General features: G+C 47.3%; 1 protein-coding gene across 5 annotated transcripts in view; it reads left to right on the top strand.

Annotated features, from left to right (window-relative positions):
- The first annotated feature begins 446 nt into the window (after window positions 1–446).
- ptprz1a (protein tyrosine phosphatase receptor type Z1a) overlaps window positions 447–22,861 on the top strand; it is a 93,873-nt gene continuing 71,458 nt past the window's right edge. For 2 of the 5 annotated variants that reach the window (XM_040133502.1, XM_040133501.1), the window contains exon 1: window positions 447–833. In XM_040133502.1, the coding sequence (XP_039989436.1) occupies window positions 773–833 (61 nt within the window). In that variant the 5' untranslated portion in view covers window positions 447–772. The remainder of the gene's footprint in view (window positions 834–22,861) is intronic. The other 3 variants (XM_040133505.1, XM_040133503.1, XM_040133504.1) reach the window with 2 other exon arrangements.

Below are 22,861 nucleotides of genomic sequence, written 5' to 3'. Positions count from 1 at the left end.
TCTTCCTGCTTCTTCCTGCTTCTTCCTCATCTTTTTACTCCTCTTTCTTTTCGTGTTTCCTCCTGCACTCCATTTCTCTTCTTCCCAGCTCCTCCCTTCCTTCCCTTTTCCCCATCGTATCACATTTATATGTCCTCTTTTTGCATTTCCCCCTTTCTCCCGCCTTTTTTCCTTTTCCTCTTCCCTGCTTCCTTTCCTTTTTCCCTTCCTCCCTAATTTATTTCGTTTTTGCTTCACCCGTATCGTTCCTCATTTTTTTTCTTCTATCTTTCCCTCTTAACTTTTCAGTCTCACATCTTTTCTGTTCATTATTTGCTTTGATACCAACAATAAAAAGAAGTAAAGAAATGTGTGAATAAATAAACACACACACACACACAGGACAATGAGAAACTCGTAACTCTTTATTGTCAGCGTCTGTTGTATGAGTCGTGGTTGTTGCGTGGAGGAAGTGAGGCCGGTGTGGCTGCGGGCTGTGGGCGGTGCACAGCTTCAGTCTGGCGGCTGCTCCTCAGTCAGTCAGTCGGTGTAGTGGAGAGCGGACGGAGAGGAGCGGCGCACCGGGACCCCGGATCCGTGCTACACACACACAGCAGCGAGCCCACAACCGACCAGACCGACCGACCGACCGACCCACCCACCGACCGGCAGGCAGGCAGGAGCGGAGCGGAGCAGCATGGAGCTGTGAGGGCAGAGGGCCGACCGGGACCCGCTCCCCCCAAAATCAGCGTTTGGTTCGTCTGTTTACGGCATCTGCGAGCTTTTCCCCAACATGGAGACCACCGGCTGCTGGCTGCTACTGGCTGCGCACTTCATCCTCATCTGCCACCAAGGTGAGGCGTGCTGTCACTCGTGTTTTGTCCCCACATGACGCAGAAACCCGTAAACCTTTCTCCCGGGTCGGGGTTTGATTAGGACTGTGTGGTTTCCAACTTTGCGGTGACTGCGCAGCGACAGGAGCCTCAGGTGAGCGGGGAAGTGCCGAGGAAGTCCGCGCGTAGCTTGTGTGTTTGTGCGTGTTTGTTAGATTCTGAAACCCTCTGCTTTACTGCCAGAATTGAACCTGCGGTGCGTAACGCGTTGCGCGTCTTTGGAAAGACTCGAGGAAGCGAATCGCTTCTAAACAGAATCTCTGGCGGGGCCGACGTAGCCCTGCCCGTCGCGTTTCCTCCCGAGGATCTCTCCTCCGGGACCGCGGATTGAAACGCCGAGAGCCGCAGGGGCGTCGCGTACCGGCTCCCACCCGGAGCTGTCAAGCGTGAAAAGAGCGGTTTGGACACGGTGGTCTGACCGGCTCGTCGGGAGCGTCGGAAGCTCCGTAGCTGAAAAACAACAGCAGCGGTAATCCTGTACTGCATCTCCGGAACAGATACTGTCAGTGGGGGGGCATCGGTTTCATTTCCCATCCTGAAGCGTTTTATAGACATTTCCAGGGAAACACCCGCAACTCTGAAGGTTAAATAAGAGGTGAAGTGAGTGGGACTGTGAACTCGGGTCTCTGATCAGAGAGAGACTCGTTTTGGAAGCCTGTCTGTCTGGTGGGGGTCAAACCAGCTTGTCCCAGGTTTAGGTGGTCGTCTGTTCCACAAAGTGAAGGGAGGCAGGTGTGAAAGACAACACAGACTCTCTGCCCGGGTTTGAGGGGTTTGTCCCTCCAGCCGACGAGGCAGAACTTTAGAATAAAAGTCCGGACCGGAGCAGGTGTTTGACCTCAGCTTTCAGGACTTGGCGCTTTTCGGCACACGTTTCAGTCAGTGACCCAAAAAAAAGGAGAAGCTGTCTCCGGTGTGGGTAACCAGCTCTGCGGCTGAACTTGGGCGATGATGGCGGGAAAAGCCACGAAGCGCCGTCGAACAAAAGGTCGCTTTGTAACCGGTGGTTGCAGAACAGGGGACAAAATGTAGTGTGATCCCTTTTTTCAATAATGAGTAGTGTAAGGGGAGTGCACTTTGAAATCCGGTAATGACGGTAGAGTTACCAACCCCAGCAACTCTGACATTTCGCGGGACCGGCCCGCTCGCCCTCCTACCGGGAGTTCGATGGTCTCACTGTGGTCTCTCCGGCCGTTGTTGGCCTCTACCAAAAGAGCGGGAATAACTCCGGAGTTGTCATCGTCCCCGCCAGTTGCGTGCCGCGCTCTCGGCTGGCCGCTGCTCCTCCGCGGTAACGGCTTGGCTAGCCCCTCCGGTTTGGGTGTGGCTGCTCTGGAGTTGTTTTGACGGAGCTGGTCTGGGTGTAACTAGTTACTTTAGCTTTTGAGTGATTGGTAAAGTAACGCGACCATTTTCTTTTTTTCAAGTAACCTGCTCAGCAGCGGAAAACTGTGATGATCCGTTGCCCTTAACACCTCTGCAGCTTATTCACCTTCAGGCTTTTCCTCTTACACTGCAGCGTTTTTCCATTTCTGGACCGGAGAGCAGAGCGGAGTTGATGGCTGGTAAATCTCGACTTGGGACAACGCGTCCCCTTTTTAAAAGAAGTAGTGGTAAAACTAACGAGCTTATCAACTGCCTGTTTAAAAATGAGCTCCCGGATCAGTGGATGGCGTTCAGGCGCCGTTCAGTGGAGTTTGGGCCACAGAGTGTTGCCGGCGAGCCACCACCAGTACTCGGCTGCTCCTGAAAACAGTCTCGCCAGAGGGTCCATTTAGTAGCTCTTCTGGAGCTGTCGGTCATATCCCATGATCTCCCTCAGCAGATGGCGTTGTGCCCGGTTGTGTTGGAATCGTGTAGGTGTAAATTTTTTCTGATGCACCTTACGGACTCCTCGTCCACGTTGGCCCCAGACTTGAGGTTCAAAGTTCGTTCTCGAAGACGTGAAACGGCAGAGGACGACCTGTCCCGTCAGTGACGTGTTTTGACGACGGATGGTTTGGTCCGGTCACAAAATGAAGCCTTTCCACCTTCGTCTTTGTGTTTTTCCTTTTACGCAGTAAAACGGATCATTTTCCCTCCTTTGCACTGTGACCACACAGTGTCACAGGCACGTTGTATCCTGTATCAGCTTCTCCATGATGCTGCGCTGAGGGAAATATCCAAACCTTGGAAGATGGGTTTTGTTTTTATTTTATTTTAGTTCGCTTATCACGTAGAAAAATAGAAATACTCTACGAGTCTTGTGCATCATTTTAGACACATTAAGCTCAATTCATCTTTGGAAACATTGCGATCTCTGCTAGGAATTGAGGCCGGTTTCAGCGGGACTGGTGAGTTCTGGATCGCACAATGAGCGTTTGCAATAATGGGCAGGGTTCAGGGGCTTTAAGGAGTCAGTGGAGATGAATCGGGATTTGTCACCATAAGTCTGAACACTGGAAGGGTTTTCCAGGTCTTGTCCTGTGGTTCGCCCTCCCAGCCCTACGGTGCGGTCGCAGCGTGCCAGAGAGGACACTGATCCGCTTGGCTGAATCTTTTCGGGGGGTGAGACTTGAAACAAAGATTAGGGGGGAGAAGCTGGTCGGAGCCAGTTTTAGCTGAAGGGATGTGAAAGCTTTTGTGGCCGGGCCAGCGAGCCTGGATCTGTTCTGGACGGTTCGGTACCTGCAGAAAGCCCCCGGGCTCCCTCACGCCTCCTCCCTTTTGATTCGGGCTGTTTTTTAAATGAAGCTTTGATGAGATGTCGCGGCACAAAGGAGGTGCCAGCTCGCTGAGGAGGCAGCGCAGGAATGGCTGATGGCGGAAGAAAAGACACATGAGGAGAAAACTCAGCACCATCTGTCCTCCCAAATGATATTTGTGAATGGGCAGTGCCAGTCATGGCCCGCGATCCGTCTGGGCTCACGGAGTCTCCGGCCCCCTTGTTGTCTAACGGGGAGTCTGGAGACAGATGGCCGCCACAGTCAGGCAGTATGTTAGTCGAACACATGCAGGGGACCGCTGGGGATGTGATGTCCGCCGCCACAGACGCCGAGATGCCAAAATGTGGACTAGTAGTACTGATTGTCTGTCATCCCTTTAAAGGATAGATTCACTTTGCTTTTCCCCTAATGCGTCTGAAAACAGCGCTCGCACGCCCATGTGTGTGTGCAGGTGAAGGGCCGGCCCTGCCCTGTCGGTCGCTCTAATAGTTCCCCCCTGTTCTCGCAAAAAAGAAGTTCCTTCCCAGCGGGATGTAAACCGACGCGAATACGGGCCTTCGGCAGCGCGAGCCGCACCGATCACGTGGATATCGTAGGGACAAAGAATATCGTACTAAAAGCTGGAGCCCGACCAGCACCGGGTTTCTTAGAGTGGATTTCTGGGGTTTTTTTTATTCATTTATTTGTATGTAATTGAGACACTGTTTCTGAATGACCTCAGGTCTAGTCTGGCATTTCTGCTCCGCAGTCTCTTCTTACTTACGGGTCGACGTATGCACCACCAGACACACATCTGCTACCAGCTAACATACTAGCCCGGGGTCTTATTTTAGCGTGGATAGGGTACGAACAGGAGGAGTGATTACAGCAAGCAAAACCCGCTTCATTGTTCACGGGGGAACCCGACAGTTGTTTCAAGCCAAGCTGGAAAAACTGCGAATCTGTCCTTTTAATGATATTCGGGAATCTTTGTTATTTATTTATTTATTTTTAAGTTAACGCCATTGGTGTTGGCCGTCTGTCTGTTAACACTGTGGTGGAGAAATGGTCGTCTCAGCTACAACAGACGTCCGTGTACTGTGGACATTCGTGGTCCTCAGAGGATCTCTCCTCACGTTTTTAGTGACCTCCTGACCCTTTTTTTTTTTTTTTTTCCCCCACCGTCATTATCAGGACAAATTTGTACTTGTGCCCAAGAAATGTCAGAATAGTCGACAGAGTCCGATCATCACTTCCTGTCTGTCTGTGTCAAAGACCACGTCACAGAATCAGGGGAACTCATGGTCGCCGGAGCAGAGGTCGTGTTTCTGACTTGAGTTTTATTGCCAATGTTGTAATTTCCTCCTGTAGTAAATACACTTCCCTTTATGTTGAACAATAAATAACCACCGCAATTGCAAAAAGAAGGTAAAATTATGGCTCATGAGAAAACTAGATAACTATCCCAGTTATAATTTGTGTTTTTATAGTTTCATTTATCTATTTGTCCGCTTTGTCTCGGAGTGATTTTATTGTGTTGGTTTGTTGGACCACACTGGAAAAATGCGTCTTCGACTTCACTGTGACCTTGAAATTCTCATATTCGAGTTTGTTTTTGCAAATAAAAAAAGTGAAGATATATATTCCCCCCCCCCGACAACTTCTCTCCTTGTATTATAATTTAAATTGTTCTCATGTGAGTCCCGGAGTGGAGATTTTGAGAACCACTGTCGCATTGGAAAGACCAGAAATGGCGATTTGATAGACCTGAAGGTCCGAGGCTTCGAATGGTTCGTGTTGGGCTGGGTGTTGCTGAATTCACAGCCGCCTCAGCTCAACGACATTGGGGTCTTCTGGCCCCCGGGAACTCCCGGGGATCACCGAACCTCAACTCCCACAACACAGCTCTCCGGTTGAGTTTTTTTTTTTAATTCTCTCTAATAATCAGCTTGAAGGGATGCAGCGGTGTACAGTCCGTGTTCCCTTGCTGCAGTGATGTAACCGTGGACCCCAGGGTACAGGTGCAACACGCTTGAAGCCTTCAACCAGGGAGGGCAGTGAAACTCAGCTTCGCAGCCTGCGGTTGAATTACTCTTTAAAGTAATATTGGTCACGTCGTGTAACGGACCAGCAAAGAACATTTGGGAGCATATTGGTTTTCCTGATACCTGGAGCAACACGGAAGCAAATCAGTGCCTTTTTAATTAACTTGAATTTCGCCAGCAACTGAAAACCACGTTTTCAAGTTTAATCGCCACCGAATTCTTAGTGTTAAACACCGAAATTATTGCGCTGAAATATTTGACTTTGAGAACAGTCTTTCCAATTATGATGTAAATCTGATAAAATTCAAATTACTATGGAAACGATTTGCTTCCATAGAGCAAGACAAGTGAACGCATCACTGGAGTAGAAGCTCGGTGTTAAACTCAAGCTGGGAGTTAAATCTTTTTTTTTTGATACCGTAACTGAATTTCTGCACCGACACCATATTTTTTTAACACCTTTTTTTTCCTCTTTATTTTTGTGTAATTGAACAAAAGGACACAATATTGTCAGATGCTGTCTAAACACCAGCTGAATTACAAGAATTTTGTCTTTTATTAAAGAAACAAAAACGACCAAATATGAATTTAAACCAGGAACTCTCCGATCACAGAATAAGTCCCAAAGATTGAGATTCTGAGCAGAAATTCAGTGTCACGTTTCAGTTTGTGATATTCCAGCATTTTCATCCAGTTCCACTTTACTGTACACGGAGAATTAAATACAGTATCATCTGATTTGGGTTCTGTCAGTTGTTGGGCCTGTGGTCACCTCGGACGACCTCATCTTTCTTCGGTCTTTCCTCTCCTTTACATCCATGTCTTCACCCCCCTGTCCCCGTTTCCCACCATCCTTTCCCTCTCTGTCTCTTCTCTTCCCTCCACGTTACCCCTCCGAATCAGCCTCAGCTGGGCGGACGTCCCTCGCTGCCCCACCGATAGTCTGGACAAGAAAGAGGGAAGCAGATTTTCGGCGGCGGCAGCGGGGGTATTTGATGGCCAGATTAGTGGGTATTAGGCTCAACGGCATTCACTCAGGCATACTCAGGGGCCACCGGTTTGAAACCTCCAGAGTCGCCCCTCTTTTCTCTCCGCTGGCCCCTGTCTGAATGCGGGCCGGGGTTACGCAGGGGAACAACCAGCTGGGTCCTCGGCGGAGGTCGGCGGAGGAGGCCCGTCCGTCCTGCGCCGCCTCCTCGGGCCCGGCCCGGTGAATTATGCTGTCAGAGGGGAGATTTGTTTTGTAACAGTAGGAAAGGGGGCAACTACAGAAAGAAGGGAGGTGTAAGGGGGTAGATTTGGGTGGGGGTTTGCAGAGCGAACAGAGAAAAGAAGAGGGTGAGGGGTGGTTTCAGGGGGGAGAGCATTTAAGCGTGACGCACGGTGGCACTGCGATTTGTCCCAGTGGCGGCGGCGGCGGCGAGGAGGAGAGGACGCTGTCACACTGTGAAGCTGGAGCCGAAGTGTGGGAGCGCAGTGTGTTAGGAGGAGGAGTGGGGGGGGGCGCAGGCACGCACACGCAGGCACGCACACGCAAGCACACACACACACACACACACACACACACACGCACACACAACGCATTCTTCCTACGGCACCTCGAGGCTGGAGGCCTCGTAGAGCGATGGCGCGCAGGTTAAGCAGCACTCCTGCCTTCATTAGTCTTCGTTAACATCCCCAGCCTCATTACCCCCCCCACCCCCCACCCCCCCGATCGCTCCGTGTGACTCCCATCTCCGTTCTCAGGCCTCCCTTCCCCTCATGCACTGTAAAAAAAACAAAACAGCACCCGTCCTAACAAGCGGCGAGGCTCCAGAATTCTCGGCTAGCCCCTCAACTAATGGATTATTGAAGGTGTAGCTGGGTCTGGCGTTGTGCGTTCATGGCAACTGTACCAGTGAATAATGATGGAGAAGCAGGGGAGGCTCAAAATGAAGCCTCAACATTTTCATTCTTTAAGAGGAGCTAGGCTCTTGTCTGGAAGTCGGTGCCTCAGTTTCTTTCTCAAAATTTTTTTGAGAATATAAACGTGCAATTTCTACAAAACCCCTTTTTTTTTTCTTTCTTTTTAAATCTAACAAAAAAAGCCAAACTTGTCATGTGTGTAATGTTTTTTCTGAACGGAAGCAGCCAATACGAGAACTTAAATACAGTCTAAAAGCGAGAAAACTACGATTTAAAATCAGGGACTATCTGGTTGAAGAACAGGTCAGGAGGAGTCTGACCGGACATTCAGTCACAGCTTTCGGTACCGATCAGCGATCGACACCTAATATGTATTGAGGTTCGATAGCCAATAAGTTTGATATTTACTTATTTTTAGGTGAAGTGTCCGGAGGCCTCACAGGTTGGCGGGTCTCAAATTGAGTGTCTTGTTTCTCAATAAAGCGAGGAGGAAAAAAAAAAAGTACGAACGGGTGAAAAGGGAGATGATTCACGGTTTAAAGAATGTTCTAGGAACAATTGTCGGCATCTTGACAAAACACTGAATCGAGAAAGTGACACTTTTTGGGGGTTTTTCTGGAGCAAGTTGTCAGGAACAAGTGAGGTAATGTTTGAGGCTCCCATTCTTTTCCCTCCATAAATTTTCCACTTAATTGAATTTAAAAAAAAAAAAAAAAAAAAGGAACACGTTTGAAATTTTAGGTTTTTTGTGGCTGCGCAGTTCAATCAAGTGGAAATATTCCTTGTGTCTTGTGGGTTTTTGAAAACGAGTTCTCCGGGTTTGAGTTCAGGAGAATAAGATTTTCAGACTAAGGTGTTTAGACTGAGAGTTTTTTGCAGTGCATTTCCTCAGGGCCAGATCTCTCCCTTTTTTTTTTTTTTTTCCTTTTTTTTGTTTCTTACTCTTCAATCTCCTTCAACATTTTTTCTGTCCAGCTCCTTTTTCCTTTTTCTTTCCTCGGCTCTTAATCTCTCATTTTCTCTCCTCTCCTTTCACCAGCTCTGGGTGCTGCTGCACATCTTCTGTCACCCTGTTGTCCCACATTTCTCCCCCTTTTAGAGCCTCATGCCTTCATCCTTCTACTGTCTGCCCCCCCCCGTTCTCCCCCAACTCCTCCTCCTCCTCCCCCCTTATCGCTTTTTTAATCCTCCTCCTCCTCATTTGTCTCCCCTCTTGTATCCGGGCCGATGAGGGATGAGGGGTGTCGAGGCTGGGTTTTTTTTTTTGGTTAGCCAACCATCTTGTCTCTGCTGGTGTCCACCTGGCGCTCTGCCACCACCGTCACCCACCCCTCCTCTTCCTCCTCCTCCTCCTCCTCCTCAGTGCCCTCCGCAGCTCTGGACGCCGTAATGGATGACGGGGCAGATCCGGGTGGGCCGCGGCGCCTCTGAAAGGGGGGCCACTCACACCGGGGCCCACCGCAGCTGAGAACAAGTGGAGCTCCCGTAGAGTAGCTGGTGGACAGCCATTTGATTTGTCCTCCGCTTTTTTTCCTCGTCGTCTCCGCTCCTCAGCTGCCTGCGAGTGTGTGGTCTCTCTTCGATCCTGGATGTTCGATGGCCCTCTTCTCTCAACCGGCTGAATGCGAAAATCCTGAAAAGTGAGGCAGAAAAAAGGCCGGCGATAAAAGGCCTGCGCGGAGGACGCAGGTCGGTCAGAGTCCTCTTCAGTAAAGGGCCGATTCGCTCCTTTTCTTTCCCATTCACCGGCTGGTGGAGGGGATCTAAGCAGGTGGATGTGGAGGCGCTTTAGGCAGATGTTGGCGCACACAATAGGATTCAATGGGCCTCAACAAGGCTTTTCGAGTATTTACAGAACATTCACATTTACATTTCGGGCATTAGTCTGATCCTCTTATCCAGATCGGCCTCCCTTGAGTGCAGTGGGAGAATGAGCTTAAATTCCTCGATCACCGACATTACAAGCTAACGGTAGCGGGGGGTCGAGCCGTACAGCGCCGCGTCAAGACTCCAGCGACTAAAGGAGTAAGAGGAGAAGAAGAAAGGGCAGAGAATAGAAGCAGATATGTTTTAGACTGAACTAACGAGTACATTTCACGTCGCATTCATTGATTTTCTGGCCACTTCGGGGCATTAAAACTCCACAACAAGAAAAAAAAAACCAGACTTAAGATTGTCATCATCTTGTAAAGTTTATACGTCTAGTTACACATTCTGTGGGCACTGAGCTACATGATCCTCCCATTAGAGTCCTGCATGTATTCACTCTCCTTTTTAGCTCTGGTCGGGTCTCCAACCAACTCCTGAGAAAAATACCCGGGTCCTAAGTGCCAGATGTTCCACTCACTACAGCAGCTGGTCTCCAACTGTGTCTGTCTGGGCAGGTCGTGGACAGTGGGCCTATCAGAAAACCGCTGCTGCTGCTGCTGCTGCTGCTGGAGACACTGAGACCGACCCAGACAGTAAATGTGCTGTAAAACCAAAACTAGGATGTAAAAGAGGCTGAAAAGCTCCGTAGAGCTGCAGAGTTGGGGAAGATTCACTGCGACGTTGCAGCGAGTCATTTGACCCGTTGTCAAAGGGGAAAAAATACTGATTAACTTAAAATGACAGAGAGCAGCCTTGTGGTGTTGTACCTCAGGAGCATGTGAAGGAGATAACGTCACAGACTTTACTTCTTTTTGGTCCAGAGCACAGAATCACAGAATTACTCCACTGGATTGCTGTTAACGTTTAAAAACTGCAACCAGAATCTTTTCACTGTATAATAAATTGACCGTACATGTAATTTACCAACTCAAGAAAAGTGGGACTAGTGTTAAATTATTTTTAAAAGTTGTGGATGGGCCTCGTTGTGAGCAGGGACGCCTTGCGGAGCTGAGGTGTTCGCCCTCCGCCTCTGGTTTGGTTCACGCGGTCAGACGGAAAGTTAGCTGGCAAACGTGGTGAGTTCGCCCGGAATGTTTCCGCCTCATCATCAAAACCAGCAGCCAAGTGCAAATTTTAAATTAGCGACGACGCTTCCTGACAGCATCGATGTCAAAACCACAGCAGGTTCACTACAAAACAACATAAGAAAGAGAAAAAAGCATAAATGCACTACGGTACAGCGCTAATCATTTCTGACGTACGTGGTCCTACATTCAATTATACAGTCACAGTCCAGATATCAGCGCGTCCCATTTGATTCAGTTTCTCGTGGCGGGATCCCACTGGAAGGTCGGTTCCACCGCTTAGTATCCAGTCTAAACATCTAGCTCGGTAGATGACCGGTTTCCAGGTACCATAAAACGAAGCGCCATGAAACTTCCAGCTGGGATGAGCTTGTTCATTTCTCTCTCCGCTTTACGGCCGGAGACTTTCCTCTAATCCGCCGGAGGAACTTTGTTAATACCACGGAGGGGATAGCGAAGACACATTTCTTCTGATTTCTGCTTCTCTTGTAAAGTCATGTGAGTAGCAGGCTGATGAAGCCATGATAGCTGAAAGCAGAGTTGTCATTTTGATGGACTTGTAACTCTCACTGGTCTGCACTTCTCTGTGTGTGTGAGCATGTGTATGTGTGTGTGTTGGTGTGTGTGTGTGTGTGTGTGTGTTACCAAATTAGCGATCCTCCAACATGCAGACAACAGAAAAGCTCTTTTTTTTTTTTTTTTTGAGAACTTTCCGTGGGGCTTGACTCGGACCTTAGGTCTCAGATTCATCAGGTTTCAGGTGTGTCAGTGCCGAAGGTAAATACCTGCAGATTCTTCAGAGGCCGGGCCGTCAGTTTTGACCTGCAGTTTCAGACACATGTTTGCCCCAGAGGCACTCGCTCCTGCTCAGGTCTGAGGAAAATCCGTCCCAGCTCCTGGTCAGACTGGTTCCGTACCTGTCTCCACCTCAGACTGAGGCCTCGGGTTGCGTTGGCGCACCTCAGCTGAGGCCCGTCTGTGGCGTGCGGAAGCCTTGAAAGGTTAATCCTGTAGGTCTGTGAAGCACCAGACGATTGCAGCAGTTACATCTAACTGGAAGCAGATATGAAGTGACTGTGACTGCAGCTGAAGATGATTTGGGATGAAACCAAAGCTGATAACTGCCAGATGTGCAGTTAGACCCCCAGATGTTTTCTGCTGTAAGCAGCCATGTTGTTGTTGTTGTTGTTGTTGTTGTTATCGTCCCATTCAGACATTTGAGCAGGTAAATAAAAATCCATCTAAAGCCGCAGGTTATTGCCCCTAGGATGTACCGGTCATTACACCCACAAGGTACGAAAGCGTTGGAGTAAATGACGCATTCCAGCTGTTCGCAGTTCGTGCTGATCGTGGTGCTCGTGAAAGGTCAAGGGGTCATTACCATCTAAAGGGTTCGTTCTCTGGGGAGCGGGAATGTGAACGGGAAATTTCACTGAAATCTGCATCTTAGCTTTTGATTTTTTTTGTTTTTTGTCTACCGGTTGAAATTTTGTCCCGACTGGGGCAGTCAAGGGGAACCCCACTGACTTTTCCCATCAACGTCTGTTTCCAGTGTGTTTGCGAGTGCTACTGCATGTGTGAAAAAAGTTGTATGAAGCCTTTGGTGTCTCCAGAGTGACTCGAGACAGCGTCAGTTGTGGTCTGGAGACCATACGTTGGAACTGTGAAAAAATCTATGGGTGCGGAGTTAGAAAGAAGGGAGCTCACCAGACCTGCGCAGCCTGCTCCTCGTCTCCGCTGCAGGCTCCAGGCTCCAGGCTCCAGGCTCCATCAGCTGCTACCAACATACAAAAACTCCAGTTTCCAAACTGAACTGTCAAGTTGCATTGTGGGTAATGTAGGCGCCATGTTCCGACTAGTAAGAAGACATTACATCTGCCTCTGCTGCATCGGTTTTTATACTTTTATCTATGAACCGTCCGCCGTGAGTCCGACAGCGTTATAGGAGTGCAGGGCTAAATCGGTGCAGGACTCCTGTGAAGGAAAGGTCAGGAGGTCAGTGACGTTATTAGGGTTCATCCTATAGGGATCGCGAATCTCAACGGCGAATGTGACGGCAATGGGAAGTTGGAAAGGCAAATTATAATGTCCCAGAGTCCGAGGTGACTTCATCAGTTGTCTTTTCATTGTGTAAAACCCCAAAATCAGTTACAAGCGATGTAAAACCGACAAAAGCAGTAAATCGTTGCAGCGTAGAAGCCGGATGCCGAGAACCTTCGGAGTGTTTTCTGGAAACAAAATCACTGAAACGGCTAAACGATTATTAATTTACTGACGATCAACTAGGGCTGCTACGGACAATTAATTTTGTGATATATTTACCTGCTGATTATTTTCTTGATTAAAGTTTTGTCTATAAAATGTCACAAAATACCGAAAAATGCCCGTTCATTTTTTTCTCCCATCTCAAGCTGGTGAATTTTTTAATGTTTTGTTTAGTCCGACCAACAGTCCCGAAGAAAAAGACATTCATTTCACTGTCACGTACAACAAGGTAAAACATCCAAAGCCTCACAGTTGAGCAGCTGGAACCAGCAGATGTTTGACTGAAATGATCAGATCAGCTACCAGAGCGGCTGCTGGTTTATTTTCTGTCGATTGGCTCGTCAGTTAATCGGCATGAAGTGAGACCGTTCAGTGCGATTCACAGCAGCATGAACATTGCTTTGTTTTGTTTGTCCTTCCGTGATGGTTTCTGATTTAACAGACTACCCGACTATTGTCCCAGGCCGCCACAGAACATTTTTACATGTTTACATTCGGTCCGCTGGTCGTTAGCTGCGGTGCTCGTTTCCCCCGCAATTTAAAAACGATCCCTCTTCAGCTGTACATCCACTGCAGTTCCCTCTGTCCGTGCAGCAGACGGCTGTTTCCACATGTCTTCGTGTTAGGGTCTGGTTGACTGGCACAGCAGCCCAGGGTGGGTACTGCAGATGCTGGAAGTGGGACGGGAGGCAGCTGGTTGGTGGTGGTGGTGAACAGCAGGAGGTTGGCACTAACCAGCTCGCTCCAAACTGCTGCATCTGGGCTGCCAGGAGCTGATTTAGGCCAGAAATTTGTTAGAGACAAAGTACAGTAACAGTTTGCTTCAGTAGCGTCACACTATAGATAAATAGATATATTCTTTATAAGCTGCCTTCAAATTTAAACAATAAAAACAAAGAAGTGTTTTACTTATATGTAAAATCTGAACATTTAGTGTTTGTCAGATAATCAAAACTAAAGATGTGATATTAGAGTTTTTAGTTTAGGCTTTAAAAAAAAAAAAGATGTCAGTAATTTAGATTTTACGTTTGATGGCTCCACCGACAAGCTATTAAACACAACGGTCCCATAAAGGGAGAAAACTTGGATAAAAACAGACTAAAATGTGTCTCATGGTCAGATTATGATGACGAGGAAACATCAGCCATCATTACTTTACATCACTAACAGGGAAAATCCAGCAGATGTGTGTCAAGGTTAAAGAAGGACAAAGTGTAAAATCCATAATTGTCTTTGCCCCCCCTCCCCACTGCTAGTTTCAATTGGGTCATTCCTTAAAATAGTCGTGCGTCCCCAAGGCACCGTCACTACAGGTCTGTCCGTTAATGAGCCGGCGTTTGTGCTGGTGATGTTCGCCTGGTTACACCGAAGCAGCGTGGTGGAGTCACGCAGGTGAAAAAAGAAACGAGTGGACGGGCGAAGGCTTGTGGACGGAGAGGACACTCTCTCTGCACTTCAGGAGACACTTTGTTTGCTGTTTGTCGTGTTTCAGCCCGTCCTCTACAAGTCAGCATTCATCAGAATCTAACCAGGACGTATGGATGTCCCAATCGGGTTTTTGGTGGCCCCGATCCCGATCCGAGTCCTTTTAGTTTCTTTGGGTATCTGATGATTCTGATCCAGTACATTATTTACCTAAACGTTGATCAAACGTCTCTCTGACATGGTGAAATAACAGCTGTAGCTACTTGCCCTGACACGCCTTATTTTTCATGAGCTACCTGATCCAAATACTGAGGGTTCCTGGATCAAAATTACTAAGTGTAAATGACTGATGTGCTATGACTAAAGGTTTAATGGGCAGAATGTGACTCCTGAAAACAACGTGACTGACACGATCAGCTAGAGAGGAGACGTCTCACCCCCTTGGATTTGTGGGAGCCCCAGAAACACACTGGTGTTGGTGTTGGTGAGTGGAGCTTCTTCCCCCATGGAAAGATCTTTGGAAGGGTACAGACACCGGTGTTGTGTTAGAGTCTGCTTCCCTGAACCTAGCCTCATCCCTAACCCCAACCAGTTATATAACCTTAACCACGCCCCCGTAACCCTGGCTGCCGAGGGCAACGGTTAGGGTTACGGCTAGCGGCAGAGAGCGCTGTAGCCAGACAACAGACGGCTCGGCGACAGTCGGCGCCTGCTAAGGACGAGAGGCCGCCACCTGAATGTTCTGTACACGGAACTAGGCTCATAAAAAAAAGAATGAGTCAGAGTTTCTGCCAGTTCAAGTGTCCGACCTCGGAGTCGGTCAACCAGTAATTCCTCATAAATCTCAACGAACCGCTGCGCTGCAGAGGCCGACTGTTGTAAAGCGGCGCAGCACTTGGACTCTAGCAGGCTGGTGTTGACAAAACACACTAGAGTTCAGTAAAGAAAGAATCCGATCTTGATCAGCCTTAGTTTAGTCTATGATTCAGTAAAATATTCCTAGATCAGCCCCAGCACCGATACTTCAGCTGCTAGCTCTTGTAAAATCGCATTTTTGCAAATGTGCATCCAGGTGATTATTTTACCATTTTACTGCTTTAGCTGATGAAGTTTTCATGGTTTTTTTTTTTTTTTTTTGCATTGGGCTTCTTTTCCATTCTTTTGTATATTTTTGTCGAGGATTCATTATTTCAGGCCGATAGTTTATTTATTTATTTATTTATTCATTTTCAGTCGAGCTGCAAACACGGAGCGTTTTTAAACTTTTTTGGTCCGTTCACGGAGAAGGTGAAATCCGAGACCGTAGAGTCGGCTGCTGAACAGCAACGATTTCAATGCGAGGAAATGACCAAATTCACATGATCATTACGAATCACTACACCGTGAATTGGATTCGTGACACGAATCCTGATTTTTGAGTTTTTTTAAGATGTTGTAGAATCAGCCAGGTGGTCGGAGGGACAGTAAACATGGAGAGTGCTCATTAGAAATCTGAAGAAGTACGAGGACTTGGTTGTGGAACATGTCGGTGGTTTCCCGCTCCGCTGCCGATATGTGAAAGTCTACGTGTTCACGGTGAAGGCGACGGACAGAGAGCGAGGCCCGCCGGGAAGGCGAGAGCAGTGACGCTCAGCTGAGGCTGGCTGCGCCCCGCTGGACCGTGGACAGACCACACTCAGCCCCAAGAACCAGGGACAGTGAACCAGCTGAGTGCCGTCATCCTGGCAGGGATCCACAGTGACTGAAGGTATAAAACCAGAGTGAGGTCTCAGTCCGTTTGCAGTGGACCATGCGGTTCAAACACAATGAGAGGACTGTGGACAAGATGCAGACACAGTCAGATGTTTGACGTGGTCTCTGCTGAAGTTTAATTTAGTTGGATTGCTTTGCTTTGAAGACGTCTCCAGGACTTTCCTCCCTGCACTCTGAGACCGGCCCCAGGAAAAGCGTCACAGCTGGACTCGGTCCTTACCGACGCTTTCCTTTAAAACTCATTTAAATCTGTGCAGGGAAGCCAGGGGGGAAACATTTGAAGACGAAAGGCTCCATTCAACCTGGTCTCATTCTCATTCCAGCAGTGCATTTCTGCCGTCTTGTAGTTGTGACTGTAGCTGAATGAATCCAGTTCTGTGTGTGTGAGAGCGCTGGCGGTTTGAAAGTCTCCATGGTTTGTTGGTGTTTGGACCCTCTAGCGTTTCTGTACATCTCTTCTCCGTTTGTTTTTTACCAGGGATTTAGATTTAAAAAAAAAAAAAAAAAAAAAGATGAACAAATCTTAAAACCTTTTTCAAAAGGTTGAGCTCCAATAGGAGGAAATGTTGTTCACCACAAAGTGCATTTCCCATCCACCTGTTTTTATGCATATTTTCATTTTAAGCATGAAAATAAAAATGAAGTGAAAACAAAGAAAATTTGAAAAAAAAAAAATGTTTAAAGCAAACAGCTGACAGAAGCAGGACTTACAAAACATTTGAATATCTGCATCACGACTGTTTTCTATCTGTTTTCCTCCTTTTCACTCACTGAAGTCAAATCATCCATAAGCCTAAGCATTAGCCACATGTTGCTGTAAAAGTAGGCCTAACTTTTAAAATTCGAGCTCGGACCGCCGGTATCTATGGATTTGTTCAGTGTTTACTGCCCGTTTTCCCCAGTTGGCACCTTGTAAATACTACATGACCTGAATGCAGCATTTTAATACTCAAATTCAGTCAGTAAATAACGTTTGAACGACATGTTCTCACAGACATCAATAAGAACTTAGGCTAATCTGAAGCTTGAGCTGAAGAGTAAATGCAACTGTAAAAAGTTTATAATATAAGTGAGGTGGCTTTACACACACACACACACACACACTTCCTCTCTCATTGTCTTTCCTGTGGGATACAGCGTTGGCAGTCTCCTTCATCCTTTCAGCTCCAGTGTTTAATGAAGTTGTTTTTCTCTTAGAGGAGCTTTTCTCTGGGCCTCTGACAAACCGTTTCGTCACCGTGTGTACGATTAGATTTGAAACACGTCTGCTGGAACCGAAACCGCTCCGCTTGGAACAGAAGCTTTATACATGAGGAAATCTGGGTGAAGTAGGAAACTCGCTGCTCCCTCAGTTCAGTAACCTGTAGGAAAACCGTCTGCCGTTCACAACTCTTCTGCTGTGTCCATTACAGGGAGTCTTACCGCCGGTGGGGTTGACAAGACTGAAAGTCCACAGCCATGCAAGGCCGTGCTGAGTTTTGAGCTAAATGCTGGATCGCCGACGTTGGTAGCGTTCCTCCTCTCGGGACCATGAATATCTGTACAAAATTACATAACAGTCGATCCAACAGTTCCATCCATTTTCACTCAAAACTACAAGTGTCATCCGCGAGCAAACGTCAGACGATCACCAGTGTTACTGGGGTTTATCTTCTGAGGACCATGAATGTAGGTATTACATTTCAGGGTAGTGTATCCATCCATCAGTTGATGGTGAGATATTTAACTCTGGACCAAAATGTTGGACCGACACACTGACTGATATATATGGCAGCTTTATTTATATAAAAAGATACTGACACTGTACTGTACAATCTCTAAAGCTGGAAAATATCCCCGGTGCCAGTCGTTGAAGTGTTGAAGGCTCATAGGTGTGTCCATCGCAGTGGCTGAAAAAGGCCCTCCAGGATGTGAATAAGAAAAGCCAGGCATTAATCCGCCACTGAAAATAGTCCCCAATAAATGCACCATTTCCTCCTGTGTGGTTGAAACCACAGTGAGCAGCTGTTTTAGGAAATTACAGAGTCTTTTTGAAAAACTAAACTATACATTTATAGCCTACCTTGAGTAGGAGCCAATGGGTTTGGAGCTGAGAGCCACAGAGAGGAGGGAAGTCAGAATGTGTTGGGAGAAGGACTGACCCATTGTTGGTTTCTTGAGGGACTTGTGGACAAGAAGGAAAATATAGAATAGCACCAGACGTATCCTTCAAGAGGATCCGGTGACGGGTGTTCGGATCATGTGGGACCCTTGTGAAACGGAACATGGTTTCGGCAGCCGACCGTGACCTTGACTTCCTTGTGGAGGAATGGAAAAAAAATCTCTCTACCGCTTCTCACGCTGGATCCTTGTTACGATAATCTCTTGTCGTCCACACATTATAATCTGCTGTCAGCCTTAACGCGTTGTTAGCGTTCAGGGAGGTGCGCTGGCGGATGAGATGCTGCAGATTTCCGTGTTCAGACTGTGCACACCAGCTCGCGACACACGTGCCCAAGCAGACTTTAGTTATGAGGGCCATCGTGCTCGGCGCTCGGCTGCTGCCTGGAAAGCGTGAATGTGTCTGTGTCCACAATCGGGGTAATTGCGTAACGGCTCTGTTTCCTTCGACGGGACGACGTCAAACAAAGACGGAACAGCCACGGTCTGAACAGTTGCTGTCGTTATTCCTGCAGCCAGGCAGCTTAAAGCAAAAGTTTGAGGGAAATACGCTTATTTGCGGAGAGTTACATGAGAAGATCCCGAATCTGATGCCGAAGCCAGCAGCCGGTTAACTTAGCTTAGCACAAAGAGTGGAGACGGGGGGAAACGGCTAGCCTGGCTTTGTTCGAGGGTAACAAAATCCGCACACCGACTCTAAAGCTCACATCTCAATTTTTTGAATCGTTACTAAGACTGAAGCAGAAAAATGCCAATTCACCTCTTTAGTTTGCCTGAAATAGCCATATTTTGTCACCGCACTCTTGTTTGAAATGCCAAACAAACTCACTCTCCTCTTCTCTGAAGTCAGTCAGTAGTTGCCTTTTTTTCCGTCAGGCCTCGTGCAACGAGGATCTGATTTTTACGCTGCACGCAGCGCAAGAGGTTTTTCACACAACGGCAGGACACGGTTAAAGGAGTGGGTTCAGTTGACGAAGACTTGGAGATATGCATTTCTGCGTCATTACTGCCTGACAGACTTAGAGCTGTGACATAGAGAGGTAAAAAGACGAAGACTAATAAATAGAATGGCTGTTTCAGAAAAAATGCCAAACCTGAACAGTATCAAAAATATGGCTTGATTTCATGAAAATCCGAAGGAAGAGGGAATGAGTGTTTGAGACTCAAGAGGCAGATTTTGGGGGAATGTCATAACATCCGAGGAAAACCATGTGTCAGGTCGTTCAGGGGCGCGCTGGCCGCTGAGGGGATCACACTCACCAGGTCTGATCGGCGACAAAGTTTCTTTAAACACCAGGCTTCCTGGATGCCATTTTGTTTACACGTTACCCAGACGCACTCCCCTCTCTGGAGGGAGTGCGTGTGATTTATGAGAGCGAAGGTTCACCAGTCTCCCCCAACATACACCCCGCCGCTTTGTTCTCTAATTGATGCCAACATCAGCCACATGCTACGTACGTTAACGCTCCCAAATGTTTTACTTCAGATTTAATGTGCCGCTGTGCCAAGACATAATGAATCATTATTTATGTTCAGCTCCGCAGTAGTTCAAGCAAGTTGAAGCTTGGCATCGCTAGCGGCGAAGGTTTTAAATAACTAAAACCTCGCTGAGATCGTTGTGTTGGAGCCTTTCTCAGTTTCCCTTTAAATCTTCCTCTTCCTGTAAACAAGTCGCTGTGAGTGGGAGCTCTTTGTTTAAAAATCCCGGTCGCTCTCTGAGTGTTTGGAGCCGCTGGCGGCGGAGGTGGCGGCCGGGCAGACGAACAGAGAGAGCGGCGGCCCTGAAGGTTTGGGCTGCAGGTTTTGTTTGAGATTGATGCAGCAGCAGAGGCTGGCACGCGGTGAACGTTGGGCAGGTACCCAGCAGACGTTTAGAAGCTGAATAGTTGTTGATGCGGCAGCCCGCGTCAGCCCGGAGTACTGGTGTAAATAAAACAAAGGGAGTGAAAGTTGAGAAAACATCTGCAGTGGTCCAGAGCTGTTTCTGTGAAATCAGGAGTTTCCAAAAGCTGTTTGGGATTCTTCCTTAATTTACTTTTCTACGGCGTTAAATCCTGCAGTCGACAAGACAAAGGTTAAGTTAACTGCTCTGCGCTGACTGAAAATGATGGAGCAGATGTGATCCTTGCTGCCGATTGGTCGGAGCAGGAGACAAAACCTGCTCGTAGTTCAACCGGAGCCAAAGAGAATAAAAGAGGCCCGGCTGTAAACTGACACGGTGGCTCGCTGAGTGTACGGCCGCAGCCCAGAGTGATGGAAACTGTGGACGGTCAGATCCATTATTCATCAGCCCTTCCCCCTGGGACGCTTCATTTGTTCCTAACTAGAGACACGGGTCACACGTGAGCGCATAAACACACACGCACGCTGCTGTCGCAGAGCTTTCCTGCCTTATCGCGGGTTCGGTGCAGTGAAGCCGGTGTCAGGGGATGTTGACCAGAGACGTTACACTGCAATCAGAAGTTAAAAGCAGTGACCAGACACGCTGGCTGACATCAGGAGGCCAAGTTAGACTCAGGACATCAAGCCCGTGTAGTGTCCACATTATACGATGCGACGGTGATGTTTTCCGAAAAGGTCAACAAAGGGGAAAAGCAAAATCCTAATCCAGAAATGCAGCAAGAAGGAAAATACATGCACCAAAAATTGCTACGCCAGACGGGACACTAGGCGGAGTGATGGGCTTGAATTTTGGGGGATGAAGTATTAAAAGATACACCTGTTATCCAATTTGTAATGTGTATAATTTTTTAAAAAGGCGAAATTTAACACAGACGGCACCGCCGCTGTTCATTTGTGTTTATACATATTTATTTTTACTGTAAATGAGGTGGTAAATCTGTACATATAGGAAAACCACCATAAGGCCACAGACGCAGCGCTGTTGTTAGACTGTCCAATAACACGAGTCGTTTTTGGAAGCAACAAAAATAAACTAATTACCTCATTGAATTTAAGTATAATCGACGGAAAATAAGTCTAGTAACCAAACAGAGATTCAGAATTTTGATTAAGAAAATGAAATAAACAGAAATGATTCACATCCACATACATGAAAAGAAACTGTGAATTAGTGGTTTATCTCTAGTTTTTTATGCAAAGCTTTTACCCCCAAATCAGTCATCTTCTTCTAATTGTTGTTGACTATAACTGCAAACTCAAAGTGCCAAAGCAACCAGCAGTGTGACGAGCAAAGCTGCGAAGGTCCAGCAGCTGGGTGGATGTACCAGGTGATTTTGACGTTCATGTCCTGTATCACTGACACCTGCAGTAGTGAACTATTTTTGACTGCTGCTTAAAGAGATGACACTACACCAAGCGCATGTGTGTGTTTTGTTTTTGTTTTGTTTGTTTGTTTGTTTGTTTGTTTGTTTCTTTTTGTTTCTGTTTTATTAGACTGTGACACAGTTTTGTTCAGCCAAACTGCTCACAACATCCTAACTGAAAGGCTTGAGAAGTTGGTGGGACTTTGTGCTGGCTCAGGACTCACCTGCTTCACATCCTACACAATAAACTACTCGTATCGGATTTTATTCCCTCAGATAGCTGACACCATACGTGGGATCCGTCAGGGGTCCATACTGGGGTTATTGCTGTGTACCTGTTACCTTAAGGCCACATTATACAGAAACGTACCTAATCAGAATTATGCCGATGACACACAACTATAGAAGCTCGTCGTCTCCGGCTGATGCAGAAAAACTTGTACATGCATTTATCTCTTGTTGGCTGCTCAAAGACGGTGGGTCCACCACAGCTAATACAAGCCTGCTGGCTTTTTGTGATGCATCTCTCAGAGTTTTATGTGGATTCATACATTTGTGTTAAAGCATCGGTTTGTAGACCTCTTCAGAAATCAGAAAGATTTCCTCAAACAGGAGCCGTGGTCGACTGCAGATGTCTCCGACTAGATCGTGCCGTCGTATTAACCAGGTTTCCGGTAGCATATCTTCTGCGTTTGGATCTGATCAAATCCAGGTTTTGTCAGGGATTTGACTCTGGCTGAAGACGCTCTGTCTCCAGCTCCAACCTCTCCTGTCCTTCTGTGCTTAGTTTTCTGAACTGCTCTTCTGTTTTTTTTAAATACAGATGAAAATGCCATACACTTGTTTCTCTTGCAGATGTTCGTACAGAAAACCTCACTCACAGGCAGATTCTTCTACTACTAATCAATGTTCCCTACTTGAGGTGACCTACTCAAATGTTCTCCCGGAGTCTGTTTTCCTGCCTTCATTCCTGTTGTGCACGTTTCATGTGAAATCATCCTCTCGGCATCTCTGCGTCTTTCATGTTTCAGCCTCCTTTTAGGGCTGATGGACTCGGCCCGTAGATAATCCACAGCTTTTGTTCTTTGCCATTTATAGTTAAAAGGGAAAGATGAGAGCGGCTGATCGATGAGGAAAGCATCAACCCAGAGGCCTCTGTTCAGCTGATGAGTTTAGTTTTCCACAGCCGCTTCTCCCCTGTGTTAACGCTCCCAACAGCAGTTTGGAGGGATTTTTCTTTTTTTTAGGTAGAACGGACTTTTCATTTGTCTAATGCCTGCAGCGCTGTGACAAGGTGCTTTGATTTCCTGTTGGCGGTGTCATAGTGGATTTCTCAGTTTTTATGGAGGATCTGCTGTGTATAAATCTAGTAGGAGCACTTTGATGAATGGCTATCCGCTGTCTGAGCCTCACAAAGGTCACACTCAAAGCCCGTTTGGAGATGGAGGTCTTCACTGCACTAGAATCCAAATAGTTTTGGTTTTTTTTGTTCTTTTCCGTCAGGAGATAAGAGACACATTTGGGCTGTGCTGT

The sequence above is a fragment of the Xiphias gladius genome, chromosome 8 (assembly GCF_016859285.1).
Source record: "Xiphias gladius isolate SHS-SW01 ecotype Sanya breed wild chromosome 8, ASM1685928v1, whole genome shotgun sequence".
NCBI lineage: Eukaryota > Metazoa > Chordata > Actinopteri > Istiophoriformes > Xiphiidae > Xiphias > Xiphias gladius.
The sequence above is the reverse complement of the archived record's forward strand: the minus strand, read 5'-3'. Positions and strand labels throughout refer to the sequence as shown.